General features: G+C 42.9%; 1 protein-coding gene across 2 annotated transcripts in view; it reads left to right on the forward strand.

Moving 5' to 3' along the window:
- POLR3B (RNA polymerase III subunit B) overlaps positions 1-24,868 on the forward strand; it is a 1,087,861-nt gene that overhangs the window by 329,566 nt on the left and 733,427 nt on the right. For both annotated transcript variants that reach the window (XM_085652533.1, XM_085652534.1), the window contains 2 exons: positions 1,011-1,133; positions 12,810-12,926. In XM_085652533.1, the coding sequence (XP_085508659.1) occupies positions 1,011-1,133; positions 12,810-12,926 (240 nt within the window). The remainder of the gene's footprint in view (positions 1-1,010; positions 1,134-12,809; positions 12,927-24,868) is intronic.

Raw genomic sequence — 24,868 nt, forward strand, 5'->3', positions numbered from 1 at the left:
CTGGAATTATTCTATGATTATGAATCTCGCAAATATTCCCTCCCATGAGAACTGTTGTTACAGATAAGTGACATTTTTCCAGTTGAAAAGATATCGCTCCAAAGCCTTCTTTGTAACTCTTTTTCCTAATGGTTAAGAATTTTAGGATTGTTGTACAAATGCAGCATAAGAGGGTACAAAGGCTGCCGATGAACTCTGCTCACAGAAGTCCAGCCTCTACCGCCCTAATATAGCACATTCTCTTAAAAGATGCAATCTTAGCCTTGTTTATTTCTGCTCTCTGAAGCAGTCGCTGATCAGTAGCTACTGTCAAAGTATTTTCGGAACAGTTCAGTTTCTGACCTCTGTTTTACTCTAGCCTGCCTGAAGTGCATCGTTTCTCATCTAGCTTCGGATTTCTCCCATTGGTGTTTATGGTGTGGCAGGATTCCAGGCTGCTTTGTTCAGGCCAGAACATTGGCACCATCTGGAAACCACAAAAGGTTGCCCTGTTGGCGGCAGCCTTGAAACACTTATTTGCAAAGGGTTCTCTAAACCTATTAAGTACTTTCTTATCTGGTTCATCTGTTTTCAGAAGTGTGACCTAAAGTACGAAAAGTGTCGAAAACCTGCAAAATAACAGATGCAATACTTTTAAGATCTGATTGTCAACTTTCGTACATAGAGCAAATAAATGTGTAATGATCATTAATTCACGGTGAAACATTCGAGAGACACCCACATGCCACCTGTTTTTCATACTATAAAGCATTAACGTTTTCGTTTGACTCATTAGTGCAAAATATAAACCTTTGTAAATGGAATGTGTAAATGTGTGAATCCTCCCTGTTGATGTTAACGCTTGCAGTTGTGCTCTCTTGGCCGGCTCGAGCAAGGGCTGCCAGTGCCAGATGGCACCGAATCCGTGGGCGCGCTCGCAATCCTGGCACACAATAGGGAATTAGCATAAGCAAATGTCAGTGAGCGAACACAAAGCCATTGCGATGTCTGTGTTTTCCTTCCACCGATAGGCCATGGGTGTCGAGAGTGACCAGGAGATCGTGCAGATGATCGGGACGGAGGAGAATGTGATGGCTGCCTTTGGACCCAGCATGGAAGAGTGCCAGAAGGCTCAGATCTTCACACAAATGCAGGTGTGTGCTCACTGCGTGGCAGTGGGGTTCAGACCCGATGGATGCAATAATGAACGCGTCTCTTACAAATTACACACAGCACAGAGTGGTTGTCTCTTTTTACTTTGGATAGTTGTGCACACTGAATGTTCTTGCTTTGTGGTCTGGCATGTCGTAAATTGTAAGTGTGAACATTAATCCTGAAATTACCCCCTACTCTCATGCTTGCCTTTGTCAGAGATGCATACGTTCTGCAGCCACTACACTCTTCCCTCAGCAACGGAAATAAGTGGGCAAGACCTTCTTTTGAGAGCTAAGCTAGATCCAAGCTCGCGCTCGATGCTCTTATTCCACTGACCGCTTCCTATTATCAACCAATCTTGCTAACCCTTCAGCCATTGGTCCAACCAATCTTGATAACCCTTCAGCCATTGGTCCAACCAATCTTGCTAACCCTTCAGCCATGGTTTAACTCTCCAATAATTTTTTTATCATAATCCACTTCATCATGCTGCCTATAACTTACGCATACGTACGTAGGTACGTACGTGGTACGGGTGTGGAAAAATGTCCATAAGACGCCACAGAAACCTTTTTCTCTCACTGCCGTTTGATGATTGTTCCCACAAGCTGAGAATGGTAAACAGTAATGGATTCACCATAAAGGTAATTTTATCCCTTTGACTTGTGGATCACTTTTGTCAGACAGTACTCCTGGCATTTTATAATCTGTGATAATGTACTGAGGGGGAAGACTTGCCTGTTATTGTCATTGTTAATTAGACCTTCTGTAGCGCTTAATCTGTTATAAGTAAGGCTTTGCAGCACTTTGGTCACTTTATGTTAAAGTATTTCTGCCTGGATGTACGAGACTACTGAGTGGTGTCTGTCAGAGTAGTAGTTTGTTTTTCAAGTCAGCTAGGTGCAATTACTTCCTATTTGTTAGTTTAACCACCTTTACTTGAATCTTTCTAGCTAACAGTGTTTACGTGAAAAAAGGCTTAGACTTTAAGTTTTTTTCACTCCTATAGATCTACAAAAATATCTGTGTTATTCGGTCCTATCACTTCCGCCACTCAGTTGGATCCGAAGAGACAGTCTCACTTCTGCTGCTGCAGGTGGATTTTTACCTGTTTGCTAGTGCTTGGTCTTTTAATTCATGGCTAAGCCTTCACACTTCTACACGTCCATAAATCCTAGACCATCTGAGATCTATGTTCTCACACTTTGTCACAATATCCGATTCAGACTTTGTTCCGGAATCAAATCTGCCAGTCCATAATGTGTTCTTCCTGATACTTGCAGCCCACAAACTATTAAACTTTTCTCTGCTTAACCTTTCTGTTTGATCATTCGCTCATATTTGGCACCCATCCTCCATTCTTTAAATCTGCATTGGTAATATTGTTGGACTAGCCTACAGCCAATTCTTCCACTCTATCCAGCTATTTCAATTTGCAATTTCAAAAGCTTTTATTCGTTTGGAAGAATACAACCATATAAGCAAGCAAACAATAAAACAAAAATAAAAATTACATAGCATATAAGAAAACCTTCTTCATAATACACACTGTATTTTTATGCATGGGTTTGACCAATTTCCATGCAAAACAGAGAAACCTTCAGATATAAAGTGCAAATTTCACATAAAGTGACAAATGTGCTAGAAAACCGTGCATGTAAAGTGCAAAGAGACAAAAGGGAATAATATTAAAGTGCAAAATGCATCTTAAACAGAGCTCAAGGTTTGTAATACATGGAGAATTACTAACAGTACTAGATAAATGTGCAAAATACGCAAATCAACGGGAGCTATACAGGGACAATTATAGACTTCCTTATAAATACACATTTTAACACATAAGTTGCGGTCGAAAAGCAAATATCAGTGCTTTCCAGAGTTGTTAATAACTTCAATGCAGATTTTGTGGACCGAACATTATATTTTAAAAAGATGGGTTTAAGATAAATCCTCCTAAAATGACTATAAAATTTACAAAACAGTAAAAAATGGCAGCAGCTTTGTTTCGAGACATTGTCGCAAGGGCACATGTTATCGGATCTGATTTTCATATGGGGGAATGAAACTAAATGATGGACAATCCCCAACCTTATGCGCGTTAAAACAAAACGGTGAGAATTACGTGTGACAAAAGAGAGGTAGACCTGGAAACCTTTTCTCAGATTCAAATCATTATACAGTGCAGTAGTTGTTAAATTTCTGGACTGCTTCTCTCTAGCCGCGTTCTTGTATGAGAGAAACTTCAATTTTAGGTCTTTCTTAGGTATCAGTCCTTATGCCTCAGGGTTCAGACGAATATTACAGTTGAATAAAAGATTAAACCAATAATAGATATTATTCAGCCAGGGTATACATGATGAATTATCAAGCCTCAAACAATCTTTGATAATTGATTGCGTAAAAATCGTTTCGGTTTTAGACCAGATAGAGCGCCAGAGTAATAATGGGCGTAAAGCAGCTAAATCCGCAACATGGTCTACGCCTACTTCCTTGTGAATTAGCAGGGTAGATGCTGATGGGGGAACACATAATAGTTTTTTTAAAAACTTATTTTCATCATTCTGTAGTGCATTCACACTATGGTGTCCCCACACGCCCGCCCCATATAGTGCAGATGAAATACACCTGGCGTTATAGATTGTCATCATTTCTTTTATCCTCCTTTGAGCCAATTTAGCGGCAAATCTAAAAATACTATTAGTATTTCTACTCATCTTTGATCTAACATTTTCATCCTCTTGTATCCATTTCCCATCTCCTGAAAATGTTATTCCTAGGTAGCAAAACCATTTGACCATTTCAATCTTGGCTTTATCGATATAAAAGGTGGTGGTGGTTGATTTAACTTTCCTACCACATGCCATTGCAAAAGTCTTGGTCTTGTTAACTACCAATTTTCTATCTTTGATAAATGTTACAAATCTGTCTATAAGGCGTTGTAACCCGACCTGTGTTCTTGACAAAAGCACGGCGTCATCAGCGTACAATAAAATTGGGGTTGCGTTCCCATCTATAATAGGGGCGTCCGAGGGTAGTTTACATAAAATTGAGTCAATCTGATTAATAAATAATGAAAATAAAAACGGTGCTAATACACAACCCTGTCGGATGCCTCTTGCAACTTTAAAAAAAGGTGTACATTCACCCTGGGGGCCATAGTGAACCTTACAAGATAATTGTGAATAGAGCCGCGCCAGGAAGTAAACGCACTCCTTTGGGGCGTTAAGTTCTAACAAGATGTCCCACAAAATTTCATGATCCACCAGATCGAAAGCGCTGCTCAGGTCAGCGAAGCAAAGGAATAGGTTCCCTCCCTTGGCAACAGTGTATTTATTGACCAAAAGGTCAAGATTAACGCACTGCTCCAAGGTACCCAGGCCTTTCCTGAAGCCATATTGTGCCTTTGATAAAATTGAATTGTCTGTGGCCCAATTTTCTAGTCTGTTTAGCATTATTCTACTCAGAATTTTAATAGAGGAGTCCAGTAAAGAAATAGGGCGGTAATTACTCGCCTCAGACTTAGAGCCTTTTTTAAAAAGAGGAATTATTAAAGACTGGCCCCATGAAGTGGGCAGTTGACCCTCTGCAGTTGCATTAAAAAATCTGGTTAAAAGATGGGCCCACAAACGCTGTTCAGATTTATAGAGGTCCAACGGGACCCCGTCTGGGCCAGGGGCTTTGCCTCCTTTACTATTATTTAATCCTTCATAAACCTCCTCAAGGCTTATGTTCAATGGTAGCCTGGTCCAAGAAAGGTCCTTATCCGATATTAAATCTAAAACAATCCCACCTGGATTAAAAATTTTTTAAAAATGTTCCATCCATGAATTACAGTCTACATGTGAAGATAACTCTGGGACTCTGTAATTCTTTAAAAAGGAACTATTTATAGTCTCCCAGTAAAGGTTGCTATTTTTTGTGTCTGCAGCTAAACTGAGGTTATCCCAAGCCTCTTCTTGAAGTTCTTTTTTCCTTTTGGCAAGGGATAGTTTATAATTAACTCTGCAACTTTTGACATTAGTGGGGTTACGAGGTTTGGTACTCAAAGCTACTTTTAGCTCATGTAAAGCGCGAGTACAACTTTTATCGAACCAACCTGAATTAGTTTCATTTACCCCCTTATATTTCCTAGTCAATAAACTATCTATCATTTCGTTAATCAAAAGTACGTTATTTAATATAATATGTGATTTGACTTCCTCGCCAAGACAGTACTCTATTTCCTTGCTGCATTTGTCCAGCAGTTACTTTAGTAGTTTATGTGGGACAATCCTTGACCACCTGATCCTCATTCCATTTGGTCTTACAGCTTCAACAGAGTTAATGCAGTTACTATCGTTTCTCAATTTATTACCCCAACAATGCAACGATATAGAAATGCTATTATGATCACTCAATACTTGTTCGTTGACCCATAAATTAGAATAAGCAATGTTGTTTGAGAGCAAAATATGGTCAATATAAGTATTAACATCTCTTCCTGTAAAAGTAGGACAACTGACATTTTCTCTATTTTTTGTACAACTTAACATGTCCAAATCGTGTTTTGCTATCATATTATTTAAGGCCATACCATACATACAATGTGGGAAATGTAAGTAGTCAGCATCCTGTTTGTTTCCACTCTCCCTACTTAACCCACATAAATCATTCATGGCAAACGTACACGGGCCTATGTTGAAATCGCCCACCCATAAAATAACCGACTGATTACCCAAGAGCTCCAGTGCCCTCTCTAGTTCCATATCCAGTGGGGTCAAAATCTTATCTCTCTCTTTGGAAAAAATATTATTATAATAGTTAATCAAAACTAAATTTTTTCCTTTGTCAAACTCGAGACATAACACCTGAGAGTGGACACCCACTGAGATACAGCTTCTAATTTTACAGGAGTTAAGTTTAGTAGATATCAGCACTAGAAGACCTCCCTTTGCTCTGCCAGTAGTAGAGCTTACTGCGTTCAGACAATGTGCGGAATAACCCTCAATAAAAATAGGCTCCTCTCTCCAAGTTTCTTGAAGGCATATTATGTCATATCCTATGTTAATAAAATCTTTCCAAAAGGGGGTATCCAGTTTCCTGTTTATGCCTGCTATATTCCAGGTGATTACTCTGAAACCTACAACCAAATCAGGATTGGCGATTGTACTGCCATCTATCATATCTTCATTGGTTGCCGGGTTAGAGGAAATAACATCCATATTTCCATTCTTTTTATTTTAATACAAGTGGAATCAAAACTGTCAGTTCCACTACTAACTTCTGCAGAGATTAATTCAGGAGTAGTAGGTAACTGTGCGGCTTCTGCTGTTTTAGGTGTGTGAAAGGTGACCTGGTTATCACAACACATCTCTCCCTTCTCATCTTTAAAAGCTTAATTTATTATGGAGGTAGGGGGGTTGCTATCAAAAGCAGAGCCTTTAGCAGGAATATGTCAATCAATGTCCTCCATGGATTCAAGAACTTTAAATCTGTTATATGTGGGGATGGGAGTGTAATAACATGGTCTCACCATATTTGTGAGATTGGGGTTCGTTGGGTAACTGGGTTCCAATAAATGCCTGTAGAAATAGCCTAATGGTAGTAAGGTAGTGTTACATTCCCATGCAGAGGGTACAGGAGCATTTTTAAGAGTGTTTCTGGCCCAGGAGCAGATTTTAAAATTTATTACAACGCAATCTCCTTCAAACATTTTTCTAAGGGGACCTATCCAACTTGCTCTTTGTGCTAATATAATCTGACTGGCCCCCTCCATAGGGAAATTACAATTGTTGGCCAACCAGTGGAGCGTTTTGTTCTTAAGTGTATCATTATTCTCCGCTTGCCCGTTTCTTAGCTTGGGAATATTCACGAGTACTGCTACGTATGGACTGCATTCCGGAGGCAAATTAATGCAAGGTGGCATTTTTCCAGCATTTTTTGAGGTCATATAGACTTCTTTCTCCGGACTTGCTTGTTCCATAGGTGCAATATTACTATTTGGTTGTCCTCTCTGAATGACTTTTTCTGTTAGATTCCCACCCACCGGTATAATAGGGAGGTTAATTGAATCTCCCTGTGGCTGGCTTATGGGGGTCTTTTCTTTAATACTATTAAGGGCATCTATATTCCTTTCGTCCATACCCATTGTCATAGTAGAAACTTCTATACCTATTTTTTGTGGGTCCCGCATCCTAACTTTATTAATGGCTCCTCTTAATTTATCAACCTCCCTGGCTAAATTATCCACTTTTTCATATAGTGGTCTAATGAGTTCAGCAAGTTTATCGCAAATCGCCTCCGGGTTAAAGGTTTCCAGGGTGCATTGATTGGCCCATGTGCGTGTGACAACCTTATTGTCGGCAGATGTTAATTTTTTCCCTCTTTTCTTAGGCCCAATGCCTGGCCCCGTGGTTTTTCTTCGTGCCCCTTTTTTGTTTTCCAATGGGGATGTTATTGAGACCGGACTGGCATCTGTAACAAACAGTCTAGGGGAGTTAGAAATATTCGAGGGAATGCTATCATAGGCGACATCTCCTTCGGTGGGAGTTAACGCTGTAGATGCATCATTATTATATTGATTACTTTCGTTGCCTAGGTTAATTGGAGGTAGTACGCTTGAACCCATAGACAGTCTTTTTTCTGTACGGTCTATTTCCTGGGTAAGGGCACTAATTGCTTTTACCAGGTAGGTATCAATAGTGTTACAGGCAGAGTCTGCTGATGTTTTAACTCCTCGTCTAACCATGACTGATATTGTAGTGAGCGTTCTTCCTTTACCCTGTTTAATACTTATACTACAACACAGTCATATAGTTCACAATATGCACAAAGGAAGGCAAGGTACTATACGTTCTCACTGTGTGTTATCTGTCCACTACAAGGGGGGTAGCCCGGCCCGACCTCCTTCATCCTCCGACGGCCTCAGACGGCCCGCCCTTTGCCCGGGCTTAGCCCGGCGCAGCCCGCGCGCTTCCCGCGGCGCGGGGGCTATGCTGCAATTTGTAGCGCGTCCAGGCGCGTTTGATGTCACGTCGGGTTCCGCCATTCGCGCTGGGCACCCTGGGAAATGGAGTCCCCCCTCCTCACGGCGGCCGCAGAGTTGGTGAATGCGGCGGCGGGAGGGTGACCAGGTGCTTCAAGGCAGGTACAGGCACTAGTAATGTGTCCAGAGCAAGGCTTCCACTGACCACAGAGTAATAAAGACCCCCGCTCCACCGGGGCTATGCTGCAATTTGTAGCGCGTCCAGGCGCGTTTGATGTCACGTCGGGTTCCGCCTTTCGTGCTAGGCACCCTGGGAAATGGAGTCCCCCCTCCTCACGGCGGCCGCAGAGTTGGTGAATGCGGCGGCGGGAGGGTGACGAGGTGCTTCCAGGCAGGTACAGGCACAAGTGATGTGTCCAGAGCAAGGCTTCCACTGACCACAGAGTAATAAAGACCCCCGCTCCACCGGGGTTATGCTGCAATTTTTAGCGCGTCCAGGCGCGTTTGATGTCACGTCGGGTTCCGCCTTTCGCGCTGGGCACCCTGGGAAATGGAGTCCCCCCTCCTCACGGCGGCCGCAGAGTTGGTGAATGCGGCGGCGGGAGGGTGACGAGGTTCTTCCAGGCAGGTACAGGCACTAGTGATGTGTCCAGAGCAAGGCTTCCACTGACCACAGAGTAATAAAGACCCCTCTATCAAGCTATTATCACGTGCCCCAACTATTTTTTTTCTCTCCACAATACTGAAGCCCATAGTTCTGATGGATATTTCTTTGCTCAGATTCCTCATCTCTAGAATATACCCAGGTGCCAGACTGGATCGGTAAGACATGTTGTTGCTGCCATAACAGAAATATTAAACTGTCTATACCTATTCAGACTCCCAGGCATACGGCCCCTCCATTCACCAAGTTAAGAAAAGAGCCACCACAATGTCCCATCTCAGAGTCTGCTGCAGTTGGGTCATCCATCTTGGTGCTTTGGGTATTAGTGATCTACACATGGAGGTCAGCCCCTGCCAAAGACTGCTCCAGGGCAACATCTCTCTGCTTTGGTGGCCCTAGGGGAGACTGCGCTGTTTGTGTGCTCTCTTTTGTTTATTTGGTCTTCCTCCATGACACCCAGCATCCTGCCTGGGTGATCCGTGTAATGGGATGGGATTACATCCAAGGGTTTTCTGTTCTATTGCCCAATGCCAAGCCGCCTCAGGTGATTCCATATAGGAGGATTTAGAGTTGCGAAGATTAGCATATATTGATGTTTCATAGCCTTCAGTTTCTTTTTGACTTCCTGTGCTTTTGCACTTGGCAAGAGTAGTGCAAAAAGACAATAATATAGCCTTACCTCCCCTTTGGATCACATCTCTGTCCCTTTAGTTCAGCAACTTGGCAATAATAGGACGAGGTGGGCCACTGGAGGCGGACTCTACACCAGTGATCTGTGAGTCCTTTAGATTATAGAGCATAATGACAATTTGTCCACAGACATCCAGGAGGCGATCCAAGACTCCCATCAATTTCACAGGGACTTGTCTCTCTGCTCCGTCAGGGAGGCCAGTAAACTGAAGATTGCTCCTCTTTACCCTGTTTTCTGCATCCTCTACTCACTCTTCCAGGATCTTTGACATTGCAGTGAAGCCTACTACAGTTTTCTTGAGCTCCTGGACAGTGGCTTCAAGTTCAGCTATATGCCCCTTCATCTCAGAGACTCTTGACCACACTGAGTAGGTCTTGATGAAGGAGAGTTGCATCTATCCCCTCATCACCAACCTACATCTCCAGGGTCATTCTCAAGGCGCGTATAACTTAAAGGATAGCACGTCTGTGATGTTGTGGAGCTGCTGGATGGAATCCCCTTTGCCGGTTACTTTGGTTGCTTCAGATGCCTGGGCTGTAAATTTGTCTATCTTACTATACGCCTTCGAGGTGGCAAACCAATATCATTGCTTCTGCGGCAAGCTCTGATCATCCCTGTATTAAGGTCGCCAATAACTGTCTCTTCCAGACCTAGGAGAGAGCCTAGCTGATCAGGTCTCAGCCGGTGACAGCCAGGCTGTCAGTTTAGGAAGAAGCACTAAGCCCTATCTCAGGACCTCCGCTTGACAACAGTCACTCCCGTCCATCTAGCCTCACATACTTCTCCACAGACCGTGTCTTCTAAGGAAAAAAGCGACTTCGCCACTATATCTTGTTCGGTCACGTCTGGCACTTAAAAGAAAATTCATCTCAGGATCACAGCCTTCCCACTGCACGGATTCTAGCTCCCACCGTGCCCGGAATTCATCCACACTCCGAGTGATCCTGGAAGCAGTGAAATAACGGAGAACACACTCCAGCCTGCTTGCAATGCTGCCGTCCTGGACTGTAACGTGCGGCAGGAGGTGCACTTAGCACAGCCCACAAGTGTAGCAGCTTCACTTGGTCAGCGATCCAGCAATGCAGTGGGGGGGTGGGTGCACTCTTTGTCTGCTCTGCACAGTCCCAGGGCCTCCAGCTTCGGCAGTCCCCCTAGCCGCTTACGCTCACTTGCAGGAGTCCATATCAGCAGAACAGGTTACAAGGGAGCCACACATTCCCCATTGCGCCTTAGTTCGGGGCCCTACATCGTCTGTCAACCGCTCCATGAATGTTCACAGGCAAGAAAAGGAAGAGGAATATAGTGATCTCATCAAGGGCATTCACCATCCAAAACTCAGGCCTGGCCCTGTATTTGCCCAAAGCTCAGTACCACACCGCACCAGATGTTAGGGCCTTTTTCTTGTAGGGCCCTTGCTTGAACTCGGTCTTCGTGGGTTCCAGGATCAGCCCTTCTGACACTCCACAGGTTGGTAGAAGAGAGCATGCAAATCAAACCCTTCTCCTCTCCTCTTCCCCATGCTTCTCCTGTCCACCAAAGACACCTGCAGCAGAGGCATCAACCTCGGCCTGTAGGGGGCCGCCTCGGCAGAGGCTGATGAGATCATTTAAGGCCCATTGCTGTCCTCAAGCGAACCATACCTGCCCCAGCGCTTTTCAGTACACACACTGGTACAAAGCTCCTACCTCCGATTTGGGGGTGGGGTGGGAGGGAATAGCACAACATGCCCCCCTTCTATGTGGCCCCCAGCTGCCATTCAGGTTGAGCATAGACAAGTAGGTTGCATGCTGTGAGGATCCAGTTTGTAGGCCACTCTGTCAAAAATAAGCTTCGATTTTCATTCAGTGCTTGCCCCAGTACATGAATATCTTGGGGTGGGGTTTACTACATGCCAGCAACCAGGACCATCCGTTTCCTAGGGGAGTGACCACTGTCTTGGCTGACAAGGCCATCCCCTCAAGCCCTTCACTTTTTCATTCGTCCTAAATAGGCCTTTCCTGCTACTAATCGCACTTTAGAATAATATCTGTGGTATTACATATATGTTACCCAGGATAATTGTCCTGAGAATTTGCCTATAGCAGGGTTTGCCTACAACCATGTCACTTATTACTCAACCAAGAAGTCTTATCCATTTTTCTGTCTTCAAGGCTTTCATTCACCAAGTCTTCCTACTACTCCTCAGATTATTCGCTAAAGAATAAGTGTTGGTGCCCATATTGTTCTCAGAAGCCCTTAACTGCTGCTGCCAAATGTCTAGTTACTAAATAAGAAGGCTGCCTAGTTTCAGTTTCACCTCATGCCTCTTTCATCCACCAATAAGGTGTCCCTGCCCTATATTACTCTTGTAGATTCCATTAATCCGTGCTTTCTCGCCTTGCCATTGTTTTTTCGTCTTCTTTTTTCTTCATTCCCCTTTTGCTACCTGGTTCCTAAAAGAGTGCCAGTGGACCCCACCTGCAACCACTGACTCAATTTGAGGACTAATTATAGACCAACACCTGAATTCCAACCTGGAGATAATTGGTTATCAGCCCAATTCTTGCCTACCCACCATCTAGACCAAGATATTTTTGATTTTTTGTCATCTTCAAACAGATAAATCCAATAGCCGAGCATTTGAAACTACCTTCTTCCTGGAAAATCCATCCAACTTTCCATGTGTCGTAGTTGAAACCATATGATGCTAAACTGTATCATCGTACCACTCTGCCTCCACCTCCAGTTCTGGTTCATAGAAACTCAGAATTTGAGATCACTGATTTTTGGGGTTCTTGATTTTCCAAAGGTCAATTTCAATATCTGGTACATTGGAAAGGGTACCCTCTCGCTGAAATATCTTTGTTTCCACTTTTTCTGTTCATGCCCCAGTCTTGGTTCATCATTTTAATCAGCTAATCCATATAAGCCAAGGGCTTTGAGGAGGGGGATGTACGCTTATGATCACACTGTTGCCACTACAGTTGTTTCCAGTCCAATATGGACATACCCAACGTTGCATCCCCATTGTGACGGTTTGCCTCACAAGAATGAGAGTCGTCTTTAGCTCTCTGGCTAAGTACACCTTACCTTTGGGTGGCGGGAGGCTGTGGCATAGCACAGAGGATTTCTCTTAAGCCTTGGCATTGCATGGCTTTTAGGAACGTTTTGTATGCTAACCAGCCTTGTGGCAGTATGCCAACAGGCTTGTTAAAGTTAATAACCAAAGCTAGAAAAAACATGAAGGCATTCTTGCATTATTTATTAACATTTCTCCATTGTAATGCATTCTGATTAGTTGCATGTGAATGGTCTGATTGTTGACTTACCAATATTCCTGTTTGTGTTTTTCAAAAAGTATTACATTTCTCTCATAGGCATTAAAATACATTGGCAATAAAGTGCGGAGGCAGAGGATGTGGGGAGGACCCAAGAAAACAAAGATTGAGGAAGCACGTGAACTGTTGGCATCCACCATCCTGACCCATGTTCCTGTGAGTGATTTTGTTGTTTAGGGAGGATGTTTTTGATTAAGAAAGCTTGTTTCTGATCTATGACTTGTGTTTAATGATAAGTTCCGATGTATTCTACAACTTTTTAAAGCTACAAGTGCCAGGATCAACCTGCTCAGAAACCGTCTTAGTCCAGTCTTATCAAAGTAAATTTAGTCGAAGAGAAGGAAAATAAAGAAAGATGGGGAACATTTATTTTTTTCCAATGTAATTGTTTTGTATAACTTGTAGATAACTTATTATTACATTTGAATGATTTATGAAAATACCTACGCCTAGACCATCTTTTATCCAGGTTGTAAATATAACCTTGAACAGTCCAATTTAATGTTTTCTGGTTTAGTTTTTGGTTTGTTTTGTGAATATGGAGTCCAATGTGTTACTAAGATTGATGTAGGCCAAGTCAGCTCAATCCTCTTAGTCCATCCATAAGGATCCAAAGACGCAATTCAGAAAGTCTATCAGAGTTCAATAAAGTTTTGGAAATAAATTGAGCGTGCACCAGTGGACTTAACAGTGCATACATTCTACTCAATATTTTAAACAAGCACTGACAAAGCCAATAAGTCTCGCCTAAACAAGATCTATTGGCCTTGTCAATGTTTTTTTAGCTATGTTGCACAGCACTGCGGCCACTGTGCAACATGGCTGAAACTAAAGATTAAAAAAAGAGCTATGACTCGACCATAGCACTTTTTTGTTTCTGGTGGGAGGGGGCGATGGGGAACGGGCAAGCAATAATGGGCATCAAAGGGGGGAAGCTGAGCCAATCAAAGACCGGGTGATGGGGTACCGGCTATGGTTCCAGCTATGACGGGGGCTTTTGTGCCAGTGAAAGCTATCAAATGAAGAGCCGAGAGATCAGTTTTACCTGGCAGTGTAGCCTCTCGCAATGCCCACCAGTGTCAGCTTACCTCTGTCCAACAGATCACCTCAAAGCTGCGTAGAAGGGGGTACGAGAAAAGTTCAGACTGCATGTGTATAACATGGCAGTGCATGTGCTGCATAATCAGCTAGCTACGGGCGCCTACCCACGGGTATCTTTGGATGTCACAGTACAGATGAACCCCACAAAAAACTGCAGGATTGAATACCAGGTGGTGTCTGCAGCTTCAGGAGGTGGAACCACGCAATGATTGGGCAGGCAGCGACAGGGGCCTGGGGGAAGAAGGGTCAGTGAGTGGAGCAAGTAAAGGGCAGATGAGTCAAGCAGTGGCAGGAGGGAGGTGGTGGCAGGGATGGGGAAAAGAAAGACTGAATGCGGGTGGGTTGGGAATAGTGCATAGAGACTGCTTCCAAAACAAAGCACTCCTTATACACATAAAACTTTAAACAAAAAAAAAAAAGTATCTGCAAACTTGCTGCCAGTAGAAGGGCACTGGCCGCATATGGAAAGCTGTACTTGGTCTATGCTCCACGGAATAGAGAAACGCTAGAACAGAAAGTGAAAGCAAGAAGCACTGACCAATGAGAAGCAAGGAAGTGACAGTGACTTCACAGCCAACCAATGCTAAGTAATATGCTGGCTCTAAGCCCTTTTAAAAAAAAGTTTTTCCAAGAGACTCGAGAATGCATGCGCTGTCTAAAGTGAGACCTAAAAAGCATCTGGTGCAAATCCAGTTCTGCTATGTAGTTTGAATCCATTCCGCGGTCTTGGTGCTGATCCTTGATAATTCTAATTTCACTTTTTGATTACAGAAACAAAAGACGATGGTTCACTTTTTTAGGACTAGACATTTTTATGTTTTCTTGCTGCAGCTTGACTGATTTTTACCAAGGTTATTGCTCACTTCTGGAATTGGGGCTCAAAAATGCAGGTGGATGAAATTCCCTGCCACTGGAATCAGTAAGGAACGGACACCACTTTCTGCGTGCAAATAGTTTATTTTCGTGCTCCTGCTGCCATTACGCGTTCAGCCCCTTGAGGCCTTGGTCACATGACATACCCATGTTTCCCCACAATTTAAAGTGCACCAGTGCTTTGATAGGAACTGAAAACAGACTACACATTTGTTTGTTGTGTCTCTGTGCTTCGTATTCCACAATTGGTTAACCTCATTTGTTGACGTTCTCAACTTTATAATACTGTGCAAAATTCCGCAATAATTTAATTTGTAAACACGACCCTAATTGGTCAGACATTATGTATGTATGTATATGCATGTGTATGTGTGTGTGTATATATATATATATACGTGTGTGTGTGTGTGTGTATATGTAAAAAAAATAATATATATATATATATAATTTATTAGCTACTGGCGGTCGCCAGTAGGTAGTTATAGTTAGGACCTAGTTTCCATAGGAAAAGCATTTTATGGCTTGCCTTTAACTTTAGTGTTGTTTGCCCAATCTTCATGAAAAAAGTGTCAAGGTAGGTTCTGGTTGTCATGGAAAGTTTCGGGATGATCTGTGCAGTGGGGACAAAGAATTTTGGGTGCGAAATAATGGTGCGTTTGTATTGTTAATTACCATAGAAATCTTTAGTCACACCTACAGCCCGAACTACTGAGCAGACTTACACCAAATTTGGCAGGAAAGTAGATGTTGGTTCAAGGAAGTGCCTTTTGCCTATTTGGTGTAAATCTGTTCAGTAGGTTTTGAGAAATGGAAACCGAAAATTGTAGTAATGTCTCTGGACGCGGATATTTTGCAGTGGTTTCCTGATTCGTCGCGAATTCACACGCCTCCGTAAATGCTCTGGTTGGCTGCTTGGAACCTGAACTGAAAGTTGCGTCGCCATTTTATTGATCAGGAACTGTTCCCGGGGCTGAAAACATCTGAAAAAGTTAACATAAGGAGTCAGAGTAGAGGTACTCTGACCCCTTGTTTGAGAAATGGGTGTGTTGGTGACACAAGTAATGTGCGGGGACATCGTGACATCTTCGCAAATATTGGTGGAGATGTAAAACAAAAAAATATCAGTAAATCATTGGTACACACTGTTATAGACCTATTTAGATTCTGATAATTGTTTTTATAGAGTTAATTAGATAATGATTTATCTAGTGTGATGGTTAGAATTAATTATATAGTAATACATTTTGAATGTGGTGGTGGCTATTGAATTCCAGATTTTGCTTTGCGTTTTTGCAACGCATTCGAGTTGATCGCAGGTATCGACGTTATCGCAATCTCCGGCGTCACCGCAAACACAAAAAAATAGGTTTTAGAGATGTTTTTCTTAAATATAAACTCTCTAGAAAAACATGATTTTAGAGAATACTGTAAGAAACCCCTAGTGTGTAAAATACTGTAATATGTGTGGATATATGTGTTTTAGATTTTATGGAAAAGGCACGATTGTCGCAGTTAAACAACATCACCTTGACTTCCCAAATAACCGCGAAAACAGAAAATGGGTCTGAAAGATGGATTTTAGTACAAAAATATGAGTTTAAACATGCTCTGAAAGAAGTATGCATATAGTAATATGTGTAGTGCAACGTTCAGAATGGATTTTTGACATATCATTTTTGGATGTGTTGGTGGTCATTGAATGTCTGCTTTTGTTTTCCGGTTTCGTGACGTATCAGCGGGGATCGCGCCGTCATCACGAAGATTGTCAAAAACTAAAAATAAATAACCTTTAAAAAAATCTTCACAATATTTCAGGTACTAAGGTGGCTCTGAAAAGAGCCGTTGCGTTGGTTGTGTGTATATGACACATAAGACCGGATGCTGAGTTTCAGGTTTCAATAAGTTCCATGCATGTCAAAACACAGATTGTTGTTGTAAATACAGCCCATGTGAAGGTCTCTGAGGAATGCAGAAACAATTTTATTAACATGTTTTCTGGCTTTGTCAATCTGTGGTCAGAATTGATTAGACCACAGTTTCCTGTGTGAATTACGCCAAGGAGAGGTGTGAAGTGAGATGTTTTCAGCCCCTCTGAGGAAGGACAACTATTCTTGCCACATCCTAGAGGAGACTTCTTTTGAATTTTTCCATTTGCTGAGTTCGATTTTTCAGGCTAAAGTGAGCATATGGTCTAACAAATAACGATCATTCTCATCTGTGATCTTTGGGTCCAGAAAGCCTAGCAAGATGTATGAAAATTCCCTGGGGGGGTGAACTATATTAAATGTTTTGCCTATACATTAGTAAATTTGATCCCAATATGTTTGAAGGATAGAGCATAGGAAGAGCATATGGGCAAGGTTACCAACAAGAGTATTACAATTCCTGCATGTCGGGCTCTGGCTGAGGTTAAGTTTAAAGATCATCTCGGGGGTCCAGTATAGCATAAGCTTTGTTTGGGATAATATTGGAGAAATGTTCTTCCAGTCGAATGGAATTTCACTGGAGTTAGGTTCGGATTCCCATTTAACTTCACACTTCATGTGAGATTTACGAGGCTTACGGGATGTCTTTTCCTTCACATACGACCCACCGTGAAAATTATCTCAATCTCCTATATTACATTGCTTAAAGAATGCTATGTCCTCTGTTGTACACCTGTATTGTATTGTATTTTCTCTTATGACACATGTGAAAATTGTTTTTGATATAGACCACCTGTTTTTCTTTTCAACCTTACTGCGACTTCCACGGTAACGCACTTGAGTAACTTGCTGTTTTTTACTTCCTATGTATTTCTCATGGTTTTTTATTATTTGTTAGTATTCTTGTGCTCATTATCATTTTACCATTGTGTTATTACTTATTTGTTTCTTTGTTCTTTTGAAAAATTCAATAAAAACTATTTGAGATGAAAAAGAATTTATTGGACCATTTCCATTTCTGTCTTTGGCATATGTTAGAGTACACCAAGACAGTGTGAGGGAAAATAATCATCAATTCAACAAAGGTATCCGTCATTAGGATTTCCAGTCATACTCCAGTTAATGTGCCTAAGTCATTGCCACGACAGTGCACAATCATGAGGAAGGTTACAAGCACGTTATAGTTCGAAATTAGCATTTAAAAAACCTTAGAAATTCACTGAAAACCAAAGTTTACAGGGCCATTATAGTTGGGCTCAGATTTCCCACACACAAAACAAGAGAAATTCAGCGGTTCTAGTTAACTGAGCTAACAATAACTCATGCCTTCGCGATACATAGCTTATGACCTCACATAATAAATCACTCATTACCTGGTCAGTGACTTCACTGATGACATCTCAAATGAAATCGCTGATGAGTGATGACATGGTTTCGATTAAAGACTACAGTTTTCTGGAAAATACTTTTTTGAAAGGAAATTAATGTCTGTGAGTTGTACATTATGGTGTAATTGGGTGCAGTGCATGATTTGTAGTAAGAAAAACACACAGGTTTGACTGACTGTGTAAGAACCCTTTTATTCACCAGTTATATTGACATGTGAGATTATCTGCATCACACTTTTTATGGGTCCTGAGTTATTCCAGGAACTGTTATAACCTTCATGAAGCTAACGGGAGCCCCTTGATTAATTTATTTCTCACAAAGCCATTCACTAAAGATTGGTTAGAGAAGTTGTCACCATGAAAAACTATAATGTACAAGGGGCTCAGGTAATTTTAAAAAGCGTCTTAGCTTCTCTGCAATGTTGTGTGTGGAATATGACCACAAATTATTGTCCCCAGCAGCTTTTTTCATCTCCTGTATCCTAGACGGTTGTGGTCTTCCTATCATTCTGAAGGCCCCAGTGCCCAATGGCTTCATCTTCACTCTGTCAGAAATGAGGGGAAACAGAGTAATATATTAGGCAAACTAATCAGCCATACAGCACCTTCTAATCAGATAATAGTGTTTAAATGATCTCTTCAAATATGGCAGACCTACATGTACTCAATGTTTGCCTTTCTCAAACTGTGGTTCAGGAGTTTGAGCAGAACTCTTGAGAGGGATAAGATGCGACCTCCCAAAGTTCAAGTGCAAATTGCTGTCAGATTGAATCTTTATTGTAGGACATGCCTCAGAACATTGACGGGCTCACCAATCCAGGTATTGTTAAAGCCTGCCCATTTGTTATCAATAAGCCCAGAAACCGTGCTGGAGCTTTTTTTTTTTAAATGCACACATTTTATGGATTTTTCTCAACTTATACAGTAACAGTACAATTCACAGTCTGCCAATAGAGACAACAAGCATGACTGTGATGTGATAGGTGAATAATCTATGGATTCATATAAATATAGACCGTAAAAGCTTTATAGCTCTCCTGTTACATCTGACACTGCTGCCCCCAATACTCCATCACTCTCTTATAATGGATTCCAGTTTCTCTGATTTCTCTCACAGCAGCCCAGCTCCTAGTCCTGAAAAGGATTGGTACGCACTAGGGTTGACTGTGCTTAATTTGTAAAAAATAAAATAAGTGCCAGGGCCTTCGTCAGGAGGCACCTGCAGCTTACACCACCCATTCCCCCTGCCAGCATTGTCCGTGACACCATCAACACAACTACAAACCATCACACTCCTAGAAGTGTGATAATTCAGACTATTCCAGGCCCCCAAAAACTTTAAGAATGGCTTGGGTGGCAGATATTAGTCATTTATTTGTAATGTTTATTTCATTATTAAACAACTGTTGTTATGCTTATCCCTAAATTAGACAAACAGCGCCATAATGTTGCAGACTATAATAAGTGCCAGTGTTGATATTTAAGTACTGGTGCTGAGTACCGAAAGTCACCAGCTCAAATTAAGCACTGGGGCTGCATGACTTTCCACCACTTACCACCCACAACCCTGCTCCAATTTTGGAAAACGCTAAGGAGGCGCTACTTTAAAAAAACAGTTCATTGTGACGCAGTAACAGTCAATTTTTGATCTTTGAATCGGCTAACCCTCCAATCACTCACTGCCTTTCACTAGGTTTCTGCTATATCAATACCATATACATAAATACTAACATACAAATATGTAACCATCTTTGATGGCAATGTCTTCTTCTCCCGAAAATAACATGCTGATGTAGCACACGGTTGATGTACTGACAAGATCAAGTTATAACTGTATCAGTCTTGCTCCTCCAGGTCACCGCCAACTGCCCCGACCATCTCCTCAGCGCCTCTTCTCCGCTCGCTAGCCTTAACAGATTCCTTGAGGGCCTTTTGCAGTGCTTTAGGATCAGTGAAGATTTTTGATTTTCCATTCATGTTGACTCGTAGTCTGGCCGGGTATAACATTGCGTACTCCAAGTTATGCTCACGTAGGTGTCACTTCAAGGGAGCAAACTGCTGCCTCGGTTCTTGCACCCTCATGGTGAAGTCCGGAAAGAGCAAGATCGAGGAGCGCTCAAACTTCAGGTCGCATCTCTTCCTGGCCTGCTTCAGCGCTACACCCCTGTCCCTATAGTTCAATAACTTTGCTATTACAGGTCGAGGGGGAGCACCAGGCGGTGGTCTGGGGCCATTGGAGCGATGGGCTCGTTCAACAACGAACATGGCTGAAAAAGTGTTGCGGCCAAGGAGTGTCGCCAAAAGCTGCTCAACAACTCCTCCATGTTGCCCATAGCCATCGATTCGGGGAGACCCGTGATGCAAATGTTGCATCTTCTCGATCTAGCCTCCAAACCTTCTGTCTTGTCCTGTAGGATGCTGAGGAGCCTCTCCGTCTGCTACTGGGCATTACCTGTTTCCATCTGAGCTTCTTCCACCTCGGTCTCTGGTCCCTCCGCCATGTCCAGGCGTTTTGCGTGTTTATCTAAGCGTTCCGACATGCAATACATCCGGTAGGCCAGCGAGTCGATCTTCGAATATATAATAGACAGGCTTTTCTGCATTGCCGCCAGAATTTGGTAAATGTCTCCTTCGGCCTCCCCCAGATTATCGTTCTGCTCCTCTGTAGATCTGTCTGCGTTGGTCTCCTTCTGCCTGGACTTTCGCTGTTCAAACTGCAGCTTTGGCTCTTTTTTATCCACTTCGCCCATCGTTCGTGATGGACCAGAACTCAGTGCAGCTGCCGTCAGGCTCGCAATCGTCTGCTGAAGAACATGTGGTGCTAAGAGGCCCCCAGTCTATCTTGTTATGTACCTTCCAACCCTCAGGGCTAGGCGTGGAGTCACCTACTTAATGCGACTTTGTAGGGGAGCTCAGCCGGTGATCCAGCTGGTGGGGACGGGAGGGGTAGAGGCCACTTCCAAAGTCAGAGCCCAAGCAGCACCACTCACAGCCATCAGATCAGAGGGTTGGGGGTTCCCAAGTGTATTTTCTGAGATTTGAATATTAATTGCCAATCCCACTTCTGTGGTACTTCCCCCTGCTTGTGCCCCCTGTCCGCCGATTGTCCAGTGATGATGACCCTCACCGTCCTTCGTTCTGCAACCAGGATCAGCTCACTATGCACCTTCCAGGCAAGGGGGTCAGCGCTGCTGTAGCTAGCACACCAACGCCACAGTATTTGGAGGGAGGGAAGCCAGGCCCAAGCTACCATCAGTTTACAGTCGATTTGCAGCCTGCCAACAGCTGCCTGCTCAGTCGGGCCGGGCCTCGTCCCACAATGTTTGTCAGGGCCAACAATCTTCAATGCTCCAACACAGAGCAGAAAGCGACCTCCCACTCCTCCCCCATGAAAGGACTCTGCTCCGGGGCTCTGATCCGCCGCTTCTGTGCTAGGCAAGTCCTAAGGGCCCGCTGCTTGTCGCCACCCGATCCACAAGCCTGCAGCCTCCAGCAGCTCTGGCGATTGCCCTCCGGGCAGGGTATGCGCATCTCTCCCCAGCAGGGGACAGGTCTGCCATCTGGTCCTGGGGATGTTGCCACTCACGTCGCAGTGCCCCCCTCAGCAGCCAGGCCTTGGGATCGGCTGTTGCTAGGCCTCAAAGTTCACTTGTTCTCTCCATCCCTCTGTTGCTTGTTCAGGCACAATGAGCACACCGCTGGGGAGAGCTCGTCGAGCGCAACCCTGATCAGTAGCAGTAGCATATATTGTTGCACCGATTATAGCGAATTCCTGCCGGATAGTTAGATGGCTTACGGAGCTATCTTAAATTGCAGCCATCGTGAGTCCAGGCAAGCTCCGCCTCCCAGGGCTGATGCACTGACCTCCAAACTACTGTCCATTAGTTTGAGACCACCAGAAGGTAAAAACTATTCTAATAGTGCTGGGAGCTAGATTCCTCAAGAGAGATACACTACTCTGAAGCCTGTTTCTAAGCAGCAGCAGTGTGGCTCCTCAGTGGAAAAGGGTTGTTTTATGGGGTGGTGCTGGAAAAGAGGCTAGTAAAAAAAAAAAAAAAAAAAAAAAATGCATAACCCAACCTAGCAACAACATTAGGAAGGGAGTGGTGCACCGTGGTGCCTATCACATAATTCCTTTATTTAAAATTGATGAATGCACCCCTTTCTGAGTGTTAGGATGATATGATGCCAGCAGGCATAAAACAGCCGGCATAAAACAGCCATCAGTACTAATCCCCTAAATAAGACGCTGACTAGTGCTCGCAATAATTGGAAAACAGAGATGGCTAATCTTTCTTGCAGAGTGTCACAGTTTTCTTTGCTTATTTGGACATTTTTACTTGACTGTGATTTGAGTTGGAGGGCCTCTGTAGTTATGTCTGTCATTCCTCACACAAACAGGTTCACATGTTTCCACCAAATTGCGTCCCCTAAGGAGAGCTTATAACCCATGAGTATGTATGCCACAATCTGTATGCAGTACAGTAGTCAGTCAGTCAACAATAGCTTTATTCGGTTAATAATTAAAACCATCAAAGCATACAGAAAATTTCATTTGCAAATAGTTACATATAAAGATAATTAACAAAGAAAATTCAAACAATGCAAAGTACACAAATATACATAAAAATATGTTTAAACAAATAATTGGCGAAAGTGAGCATTAAAAGATATAAAACAGGCCAAAATTTAAAAGACTATTTCATGATTTCAAAAGGAAAAAGATAAAAAAGGCCTGGTCTCGGACTCTCCAACATTATAAAAAGAATAGAGCTAAAATATATTAAACTACATTCGATTTCTACTTCTAATAGCCCCTGAAAGATAACTGGCAACTCCAAAACAGACAAAGGGAGAGCCCAGCATTTGCAGAAATACCAAGGCGGGCCTTACTTGGTCAAAGTGACAGTTCTTAAAAATTGGGCAAATAAATTTCTTACGTAACAGAGTGTAAAATTTGCAGCAAAAAATCATATGCAGCGTATTTTGTTCGGAGGCGTTATCACATGGACAGGGGCCCAAAGTGCACTCTTTAAAAAAGCCCTTCGGGTGTGCTAGGAGCCAGGGTAACATGTCATGTTTAAACCTAATCAGTAAAAACAAATGAAAAGGGTTATTTATATAAGTCAAGTATGGCTGAATCTCATTGCCCATACTTAACATGACAAATCTCCTAACAGACGGTTTACACACTTCCTCGCCTTCTCTCTGCAACTTTGCCCTGCACATGAACTGAGACTTTAAGTCTTTTATTTTCATTTTGGACAGCTCGCATGGTCTCTCAAATAATTCTAGGCAGCCAAGAGTCTCCATCTTAGATTTAATATATCGTAGCCAGGGAATGCACATGGCTTTGTCAAGGACCAGACAATCTTGTATAATGAGCTGATTTAGGGTTGGTGGGTGCTGCGCCCAAACCCTTAGCCAACCCATTAAAGGGGCAACGGCAATCTGGTCCACTAGATATTCAGCCCCCAAATCTTCATGGATATTAAAAATTGAAGTAGAAACAGGCAATGACAAAAGTTTCCGGAAAAAGGCATTCTCAATTAGTTGAATCTCCACTGCGGGTGCATAGCCCCAGACCTCACTACCGTACAGGGCCATAGGCACACACTTAGCGTTGTATATTTTCAAAATCGCGGGCAAGGGCTTGCATCCCAGCCGTTTTGCAAAACCCAACAACGCTCCAGTTGCCCTGGCGAGGATATTCTGTTTCAGCGCGCGTTGCGCGACCCATGATCCTCGATCATCAAAAGTGACCCCCAAATATGGAAAGGTCTGGACTTTTGTTAGCACCTGCTTATTGCAGAAGAATTTAACCTTTTTTGCAGCTCCATCTCCTATTGTCATAGAATGGGATTTCTTAAAATTTATTACTAAGTCCAAAGAGACCATAAAATCGTTAAAACCATTTAAAAGGGCTTGAAGGCCTCTTGCAGTTCTAGCCAATAGGACCGTGTCATCCGCATACAGCAACGCGGGAATCAACTTAGTACCTACTCTTGGGATGTCTTTACAAGATGAAGACAAAACATCCCCCAGGTTATTAATATATAGTGAGAAAAGCAGGGGGGCAAGAATGTACAGTAAAAGAAGTGTCAGTTGCCAAATGTCTCCATTACCGGAAGTGCTCCCATTTAGAACCCACAAGGGATGAATGTGTTGCTCCAAACTGAATACTACAGATCGCTGAGACTGAGCGATGCTAATGGAAATACAGTAAAGAGCCGTTGCGACTGGATGAGGACCTTTAATACACCCATGCTGCTACATCACCATTCCCCAAGCTTGAGATGAACACAATGCTTGTTTCCTTTTATCCTTTCTTTCTTAGTGTGTCTCTACTCAATTCTTAGTGTGTGTACCCTATTAGCGGAGGCTGATTGTTAGGATTCTGGAAGCTTTTGAACTATTTCTCTTGGTCCTATGGTTCCAGAGATATTGGTGTTCAAAAGTGTGGTAGAACTTTTACTCTAAACCAGTGCTTCTACTGTTACCGATGAGAACCAGAGACTAGTTGGTGCCAATAGTCTTGTGAAAGCTGCTAACACAGTATGGGCAACTAAATGTTGGTTTCTTAGGGAGTTTACTACCTAGAACAATATCAATATAGCCTTATAGCCCGCCGTAGCGGGCTATCCCGGCTGTTAAAGGCCCGCTGCAGCGTTAAAGGCCCGAACCGAAGGCGAGGGACTTTAACAAAGCAGAGGGACTTTAAAAGCCGGTATAGCCCAGCTACGAAGGTCTATAAGGCTATTAGAACATTCCGCCACTAGAGGGCAAATTGTTCTAACAAAACAAAGCCTTC

The sequence above is a fragment of the Triturus cristatus genome, chromosome 4_1, assembly GCF_964204655.1.
Source record: "Triturus cristatus chromosome 4_1, aTriCri1.1, whole genome shotgun sequence".
Taxonomy (NCBI): Eukaryota; Metazoa; Chordata; class Amphibia; order Caudata; family Salamandridae; genus Triturus; species Triturus cristatus.